General features: G+C 36.5%; 1 protein-coding gene across 1 annotated transcript; it reads right to left on the bottom strand.

The window, feature by feature from the left end:
• Window positions 1–1,868: 1,868 nt before the first annotated feature.
• LOC106315702 (probable sodium/metabolite cotransporter BASS5, chloroplastic) lies at window positions 1,869–4,264 on the bottom strand. The gene is made up of 7 exons (XM_013753505.1): window positions 4,014–4,264; window positions 3,869–3,916; window positions 3,725–3,780; window positions 3,525–3,652; window positions 3,003–3,449; window positions 2,247–2,583; window positions 1,869–2,145 (listed from the first exon to the last, which is right to left on the bottom strand). Exons 1-7 carry the CDS (start codon window positions 4,159–4,161, stop codon window positions 2,083–2,085), a joined length of 1,227 nt encoding a protein of 408 aa, XP_013608959.1. The 5' UTR covers window positions 4,162–4,264; the 3' UTR covers window positions 1,869–2,082.
• Between the last annotated feature and the right edge of the window lie 5,039 nt (window positions 4,265–9,303).

Below are 9,303 nucleotides of genomic sequence, written 5' to 3'. Positions count from 1 at the left end.
CTATTTTAAGAGTTTTTGTTTTGTTTTGTTTTAGCTTCTCTTTTATTCAAGCAAAGATAGTTTACCCCAATACACAGCACATATATTTCATTTACTTCAGTTACTAGTTACTACTACCTCATCATGTAGAGTTTTAAGTGATGAATGCAACATATTTTTAGTCTTCAGTTTTTGGCAAACCGTTTTTAAACTTGGACCTTGAGATGAAGAAACATCACAGTCTAAACTGAATCCTGAGTCTGAAGATTGAGAAACATGACAGTCTAAACTGAATCCTGAATCTGAGATGGAGAAACATTGAGCCCTTTGCACTCACATTTTTTTTTGTTCCAGATCTATAATCAAATCACTATGGAGCAGCACTGAGACATATAAATGGTGGCAATGAACTCTAGAGTTTTGTGGAAGCCAGCAAACGAGAAGTCAAGACCTGAAAAAACAATGAATATAATGCAAATATAAGAGGTTTACACACAGAAATGGAGGCAGACTGCTTGTTGCGATACCAAGCTCCCTGGAAGATCTCTTAACTTCTTTTGGAACACTGTTCAGATTTGATACAGACAAATAAGTTTTCAAGGGCAAGAATCTAGTTTAGCAGTTGCAAGTGTTTAAACTGTCAAGCCTTTTTTTCTTAGACAGCATAGTTACCTCCACTTCTTGATTTCGTGAGGCACAAGTCGCAGTCATATGATTTATTTAAGTATATACATTAGTGGTTGGGGTCCTCCTTTTAAGTACCTGGAACAAAGAGAAGAAAATAAAGTTGATCCAAGATGTATGTCTCTACCAGAAGTAGCTCTTCCTCACTGCCAAACTCAGATGGTCACCAACGTAGCAGTGTCCTCATTTTCTCCCGAGGAAGAGGATTGTGTTGTGGCTGTCAAGTTTTTTGTTTTCGAGCAAAGGAGACTTGAAAATCACAAACACAGGCTCTTTTCTTTTATGTACCCGATGAAGAAGAAGACGCATTGAGACCATTGAGACCCACGGCTTGCTTATTAACTTTAACTTTTATGGTTTTCCTTTTTTCCTGTAGTTAATTATTATATTTATAATTTTTAACCCTTTTTTTTTTCAAAAACTGCACGTGAGTTGGCAAGATATTATTTGTTAGGTGAAAGATTCACTCTAGGGAGCTAACCTAAGAATTTATCCATTATTAATATACTAGGATAAGACCCGCGCCTTGCGCGAAATTAAGTTATTATTTTTATTATATTTTGGAGAATGAAACAATAGTTTTGCTTCATTTGGATTAGAGGTGTTCAATCCAGATATCGGATTGGTTTCGGATTGGTTTCGGATTGGTTTCGGTTCGGTTAGGTTTTTTTCGGTATTTTGGTTAGTTAAATATAACTACTATTCTAAATCCATATTTACTTTGACTTTAATCTTTCACATACTTTTGAAAGATTTCAACTGGACAACTAAATTGATCAGCCAATCTTGTTGCTTTAAATCATTAGTATATATATATATATATATATATTATTTAGTTTGTATATTTATTAAATAAAAATTCATATGCGTTATATTTTATGATCATTTGTAACTTATTATAACAAAAAAAATAATCTATTGATCACAAAATTTTCAGAGTGAGAATCTTCAAATTTCTAATAATATATAGACGTTTTTAAAAATTCAAAATATAACATATAAGAAAAAATATAAATGTTATATTTAAAATATAAACAAAATATAACATATAAGAAAAAATATAATGGTTTTCCTTTTTTCCTGTAGTTAATTATTATATTTATAATTTTTAACCTTTTTTTTTCAAAAACTGAACGGGAGTTGGCAAGATATTATTTGTTAGGTGAAAGATTCACTCTAGGGAGCTAACCTAAGAATTTCTCCATTATTAATATATTAGTTCCATAAAATTCTGATTCATAACTCGTACAGTCGTACTGTTCTCTGGCTTATCGACTCTGTTCTGGTTTAGTCAACCGGGTGTTGTATCAGAAACAATTTAAAAAGAACAACCATAAGAGTCATTACAGAAATAATTAGAACAGCCAACATAAACAACCTATAAATGTCTTCGAACATCTTAGATTAGGGTTTATGTCATTACTCCTTTCTATTTTTCCATATTGTAACAAGTGAGACACCCATCAGAGACATAACCACCGTCTGCCAAAAAATAAGAATTTGTCTATGATTAGAATGAAAAAACATGTTAAGAACTAAAAGCAAAGAGATGTAACAAGACGAGGTCGGTTTTTTAAACTCACGGAGATTGCTGGAGGCACTCCAACAAGAGGATCTTGAAAGAACTTTGTCGCGAGGGCCAGAGCAAGAAGACTACTTTGCATTCCTGTTTCATAGGATAATGTTCTTTGTAGGGCCTTTACATCAGGTGCCTTGCTGAAGAACAACCCAGTTAAAAAGTAACCAGCGACGAAAGCCAAGAGATGAAAAGTGATAACGAGTAACAAAATGGTTGCACCGAACGGAGACAAGATTGAGTCTATGTTCAAAGCGAGGGGTGCTCCTATGCAACAAGCCATATCGATAAGCGTTAGCGCCGGGAGAAATGGTTTGATCGCATTAGACAACCTTGGAAATAACCTGTAGTCACATTTCTCATGTAACATTAGTTTTAGGTAGCCGTACATTGAAAGTGTTTTGGATAAACTCTCATCCTATCCAAATTAATCAATATGAAAATTGGTTTTAGAAAAATCCCTAAGGACAAGTATGATCCGACCCATACAGATATCAACCAAAGTGTCAAATCGAAAGTTTAGACAAAAAATGTTTGATATATGTAATGTCATGTGTCCAAAGCTAATAAATATTAGACTTACTAGGTAATAACCAAAAAAAAAAAAAAAATCTATGCAGATAAGGTTCAAAATGGATAATATCATATATTGGATAGAGTTGCACATGAATTTGAGAAAAGCCCAACAACTCGTGCCGTATATGTTTGAAGCCTCATAAATCTGACATGCATGCATTTCTAATTGATTGAGCTTGTGTCTAACCGGTTCAGAAGAAGTCCTGCGGCAATTGGTGTAACCACGACCTGGAGAATGCTAGAGACCATCCCAGCCACATCAACGGGAAGCTTTTTACCAATGAGCAAGAGAGAAAGCATGGGTGTAACGAGTGCCGCGGTAGCTGTTGAGATCGATGTCATGACAATACTAAGCGGCGCGAGTGAAGGATCGGTCAAAAAAGTTGTGTAATTCGATAGTTGAGCTCCACTGACACATGATACCAACATGATTCCGGCACCTATTGGAGTAGGTAGCTTGAAAAGGGAGACAGCTATTAGGCCGAACATATAACCTAAAAGAGGTTTTATCAGGTATTGTCCGATGTAACCGGCGAAAATAGCGTCTGGTCTTTTAAGAGCTTCAAGAAAGTCTCGTTCGTTAGAGTTGATTCCAACAGCAAACATCATGAACCCTAAGCCAGGCACAAAGTACCTAAAGACGGAGAAATAGTAATTCAAGATTTGTAATTAAGATCATGATCAAGTTAGTAATTAGGTTGATCCAAACCTTGGCTTGAACCAGGTGAAAGAAGGTGGATAGAGAAGAGCTAAGATTGTACTTGAGAGAATCACATGAGGAATAAAAGAGTTGGCTTTCTTTAGCACTTCCATTATAGAAACCTTCTCATTGTAGACCTGAAACCAAACACAACTGTTACTTGCCAAGAAAGCGAAAGAAGACTTGGATCTTGTACGGTTATGTTTTACCTCGGCTGATTCAGATTCTGAGACATATCTCCTCCAAGGAAAACTCAACCTACCATCTTTAATTTGGATTGTAGAACAAGGAAACACCCAAAATTAAATTGCTTCAGTCCAAACAAAAACACAGTTGTTCCATATTTTACTTACTTTGCAGAATCAGATCACTGCGTAATGGAAAATCTACAGATGATGAACCTGTGAGAATCAAACTCATCAATAACAAGAACTGAAGACATATACATATAAAATGGTTAGAATTAAAGTGTTAGAACAAAGGACAAAGAAGTGAAACCTAGAGAAAGAAATGAGAAGCTGCGGTGGGGGAAATTTGCAACTCTTTGAGTCTTATGAGAAACCACAGGGTAGGAATAATCTCGAGGTTGAAGAAGACGATGTTGAGACTTCAAGAACAGAGTCTCGATAGGAGAGATCACGCCCATTTTATTTTTGATTCAGAAATAGCCAAAACGACTATCTTGATCAGAGAGATACGTGGAAGCAAAACGCAGCATCATTATAAGCACGACGTACCAAATTATCAACCTAAATAAGAAAACGTTTCATTAGAAACTAGGCGTGGAAAAATATTTACATCTACGTGATACGCACGTGCGAGCGCCACACCAACCTATCGTCTCAAAAGCACTCGTTTTTTTTAAAGATTTAGTCTTTGATTACTTCCCATTTTGAGGACACATCAAGGAACAATTTTATAGGGTTGAGGACTCGAAATTTTATAGGCCTTATTCACGTAATTAAATGATTTTTTATAATATGATAGACAAGCCGTTACTCTTTTCGCTTCTCGATCCCGAATGCGTTCACGCATGCCTTTCTTAGACCCAATCATACTTATATGTTACTCTGAGTAGTGAGATTGATGAACTTGAATTGTCTAAACTATTGAATGAATTGAAAAAGTTTAGAAAAGCTAGTCGATACTCACTAGAAGATATCAAATGAATATAACTTTTCTGTGGGGGGAAACGGCCAATTTCACCACTCTTCCATTGTTCTCATATGCGAACGTTTGAATCAAGCCTAAAACAACATGAACTGGCTCGTCTATCAACAATAAAAGACTCTTTTTGACTTATATGTGACAACATCAGATAAATCATGAAACATAACGAACCAAAGTCTTGTACGAACGAGAATCATACAGAAACGTATACAAATTAAATTTAGCAACTAGCAACTCTGTAAACATAAGAAACACTATTTAAACTTTATAGGATTTTTAACATTAAAACCTCTCTACTAAGTTTGTTTCGGATAAAAACTCCTCGAATTAAGTTTAGTGAAATAACCCACAAACTAATTTTATTTAATTAGTTAAATCCTCTGTCTACAGTGTGAGTCATAATTACCACTACTACTGGTAAATCTTTAATTTATGAGTTTTTATATTAAATAAACATAGTTGATGGGTTTTACCATTGAAAAATCAAAAATATAAAAATATAATAACATTAACTAAAAATTAATAACTTAATTATTTTTCAAAATTAGCATTCTTTAAATTAATGTGAATAGATGAGTTTGATTTCTTTTAAAATCAACATTATCTATGTATAAATTGAAAATGTAAAATACCAGAAAATATAATAAAAATTATTTAAAGATTTACTAGCAATAGTAGTTCTTTTGACATGCACTAGATATAAACTAATTATCTAAAAAACTAGTAACTAACATTTTCAAAACTAGCACATCAAATAAATTATGCTGCATCGATAAGATATATATATTTTAAAATCCATATTATATGTGGGAGCTAAAACTCGCAATTATAACTTAATGTGAATAGAGTAAGGTTTAGTCAGACTAGGTTATATTCACATTAAATTGTTAGTTACGGGTTTTAGCTCCCACATATAATTTGAATTTTAAAATAAATCTATCTCATCAATGCAGCATAATTTATCCGAAGTGTTAATTTTGAAAATGTTTGTTACTAATTTTTAAATAATTATTTTATCTCTATTGTTGGTCAAAAGAACCACGAATACCGACAAAACTTTATATAATTTTTATTTTATTTTTTTGGGTTTTTAATTTTAATTTATACATAAATGTTGATTTCAAAATAAATCAAACTCATCTTTTTTTTTTTGTCATCAAATACAGATTCATATTGACTCTGCGAACCAAGCTGGTAACACTGCATCCATGTGAACGACGAAAGACAGTTGTTTTCTGGCACTGCGTGCTAGACCGTCCGCCCTAGAGTTCTCCGTTCTAGGTACATAAATGATCTTTGTGTTTCTGAAACTTCCCATCAAAACTTTTATGTCTTCCAAGTACACTTCAAATGCCGGCCATTCTTCTGGTTCTGAAACCATCTTCACCAATTGAGAACAATCCGTTGCAAACGTGACCTGAAACTGATGCAAATTCTTCATACACTCCATTGCCCATATTAAAGCCTCTATCTCCGCATGAAGAGGTGATAGAGATGCCCGAACATTTCGTGTCCCCATTAGACCATCAAAACCCTCTAGGGTACTATACCAACCTTGTCCTGAATAAAGATCTTTATCCTTCCACGACCCATCTGTAAAACACCATCTCCCTTGAATAGATTGTACAGTCCTCACTTCTATTGGCTGTGTTCCTCGATGTGCATTTAGAAGTTGTGCTTCCGCCCAAAGTATTGACTCTATTTCTGCTATTCTTAGTGTTTCACTCGGCTCAACATCGATATTACAAAAAACCTTATTATTTCTCCCCTTCCAGATATACCATAAAATCCATGCAAATTGATGATCGTCCATTTCTGGGCGTACCCTCCAGAAGAGATGATCCATATTTGTAAAGAGAGAACCAGTGGGAAAGTTATCCGGATGTGATGGTATCTTTGAGAGAGCCCAAATCTGACACGCTGGTGGGCATTCAAAGAACACATGATTTATGGATTCTTCGGGAGCTCCACAACGATCACAAGATATCTCCCCTTGCATCCCTCTCGCCTTCAAATTTTTCTTGACCGCTATGCATCCTGAGATCAATTGCCATAAGAAGTGTCTCAGTTTCGGTGGACATTTCACTTTCCAAAAGAATGCTTTCAATATATCTACATTGGGTCCATAAAGAACTAGTGGTTTTTCCTTATCCGGATAAACTCGTTCTACTTGGTATCCCGATTTTACCGTGTATCTTCCATTGTTAGTAAAGTGTCAGCCATCCCTATCCACCATCTGATTTCTACTCAGAGGAATACTTTCAATAATGTTCACATCATGGGGATCCACCAAATTCCTAATTGCCTGCGAATTCCAAGTTCGTGAGACTGGATCAATAAGAGAGTCCACTGTAAGGTCCGGAAAATTGTGTTGTTGATTTTTGTTTGCTGGTCTCGGGCGAGTGGTTGGGAGCCATGGATCATTCCATACAGATATAGATGATCCTGTTCCCACCCGTTTAATTAGTCATTTGCTAACCAGAGATCTAGCTGATACAATACTCCTCCAGCCATATGACGGGGAGTATGAACGGATCGGTTCCAGGGGTGATGCATTCCTGTAATACCGTCCTTTGAAAACTCGAGAAAATAATGTATTTGGCTTTTCTATCAATCGCCATAGCTATTTTGCAAGCATAACCGTGTTAAAATCTGTAAGATCTTTGAAGCCTAAGCCCCCATCTTCCTTATTTATGCATAATTTATCCCATGATTTCCAGTGCATACCTCTTGTGTTTCCCCCCGGACTCCACCAAAATTGTGCCACCGCACTTGTCAGCTTCTTCGCTGTAGCTTTTGGTAACCTATAGACAGACATCACATGATTTGGTAAAGCTGTAACCACGGATTTGATAATCACCTCCTTTCCTCCTTTAGTAAAAAACTTGAAAGTCCAGCCATTTACCCTATTATTTAGACGATCCTGTACAAATCCAAAAACTTGTATTTTAGAGCCACCGAGACTTTCAGGAAGGCCAAGATAAGATCCCATGCCTCCTATATTTTGTATTCCCAAAATATCCCTTAACTCTTGCCTACTAGTCTCCTCAATCCTATGTCCAAATTGTATGGACGATTTTTGGAAGTTGATCAGTTGGCCCGAAACCACTTCATATTCCTTTAAAATCCTGAGAATGGTTTGACATTCTTCCTTTTGTGCTTTACAAAAGAAGAGGCTATCATCTGCGAAAAGCAAATGAGATATTGTCGGGCTAGCTCTAGCCACCTTCATCCCCGTCAAATGTTTTCCTCTCTCAGTCTTTTTAATATTTGCAATCAAAGCCTCTGTGCACATGATGAATAAATAGGGTGATAAAGGATCTCCTTGACGTAGCCCCCTCTATGGGATTATGAGACCTCGTGGTTCTCCGTTTAGTAGCACCCGATATTGTACTGATGATATGCACTCCATCATTAACTTAACCCAGTGAGGATCAAAACCCATCTTCTGCAATAGCGCCTGAATAAAGGCCCATTCCACCCTATCATACGCTTTGCTCATATCCGTTTTAATTGTCATATACTTGTTTTGACAAGATTTATTGGTCCTTAACCCATGAAACATCTCTTGCGCTATAAGAATATTATCCGATATCATCCGTCCTGCCACAAAGGCTGATTGCGTTTCCGATATAAGGTATGGAAGGCACACTCTTAGTCGCTGACATAATACTTTCGAGATAATTTTATACCCTACATTGCAAAGACTTATTGGCCGCAGTTCCGTCATCCTTATAGGTCTCTCCGTCTTCGGAATCATGCAAATATTGGTAACATTTAATCTTGAATCCATTTCACCTGTCACCAGAAAATTATTGACCATTGCAACTAGATCATCTTTGATGATGTGCCATGCATGTTGAAAAAACAAAGCTGTCATCCCATCCGGTCCTGGGGCTTTTTCTGGATGCATCATAAACAAAGTGATGCAGCGTAACTTGTGATCCTTGTGATCACAACTTCCTTTTCATATTAGGAATTTCCTTTTCTATGTTTTGGCTTTTTTCCTTTTTAATAGCTTTTGAGTTTTCTATTTCCCTTCGGGATTAGGTTATTCTTCGCTAGTATATATAGCGATGCAATTAGACCTTTGTAAGGACCTTGAATTTGAATAAGATATTGAGTTTTCTTAAGAGCTTTCATAAGCACTGCGAAGAGTATTCGCGTCCCCTAAGAGCTTTAACGAGCATTGCGAAGAGTATTCGCGTCTTTAACCTTGTTACCGAAGTTACCTTCGTCGACAAGTTACCTGAGTTGAAGATCAAACCCTAGGTCTTCGACTTATATCGCTTCCGCACTCTATCAGTTGGTATCAGAATCAATACGTTTCGGGAAAGAAATTCTTGTTTTCCATGACTAAGAAGACATGAGGCGCTGGTGGTGACAATCGGGATCAAATCCTGGATGGCTCTGCTTCGGAATTAGCTGACCTACGAACCTTCTTCATCAAGAGTCAAACGGCATCTCAGGCGTCGATTCAGCAGCTAGGAGAAACCTTGGCCGGACGATTGGACGCTTTGACCACCGCAATTACCGCCTTGGTTGAGCAACAAAACCAACACAACACTCAAGCTCCACTACCAGCTCCACAACGACACCAACCACTACCACAACAACA

The sequence above is a fragment of the Brassica oleracea genome, chromosome C9 (genome assembly GCF_000695525.1).
Source record: "Brassica oleracea var. oleracea cultivar TO1000 chromosome C9, BOL, whole genome shotgun sequence".
NCBI lineage: Eukaryota > Viridiplantae > Streptophyta > Magnoliopsida > Brassicales > Brassicaceae > Brassica > Brassica oleracea.
This window is presented reverse-complemented; position numbering and strand designations above follow the sequence as displayed.

What these genes read in the sequence shown, in the direction of transcription:
- LOC106315702 (XM_013753505.1), bottom strand. Translation starts at nt 4,161, where the DNA reads ATGGGCGTGATCTCTCCTATCGAGACTCTGTTCTTGAAGTCTCAACAT. An exon ending in CAGAATCTGAATCAGCCGAG is followed by an intron (nt 3,653 to 3,724) that starts GTAAAACATAAC and finishes GTTTGGTTTCAG; the next exon opens with GTCTACAATGAGAAGGTTTC. An exon ending in GAGTGCCTCCAGCAATCTCC is followed by an intron (nt 2,146 to 2,246) that starts GTGAGTTTAAAA and finishes ATTTTTTGGCAG; the next exon opens with ACGGTGGTTATGTCTCTGAT.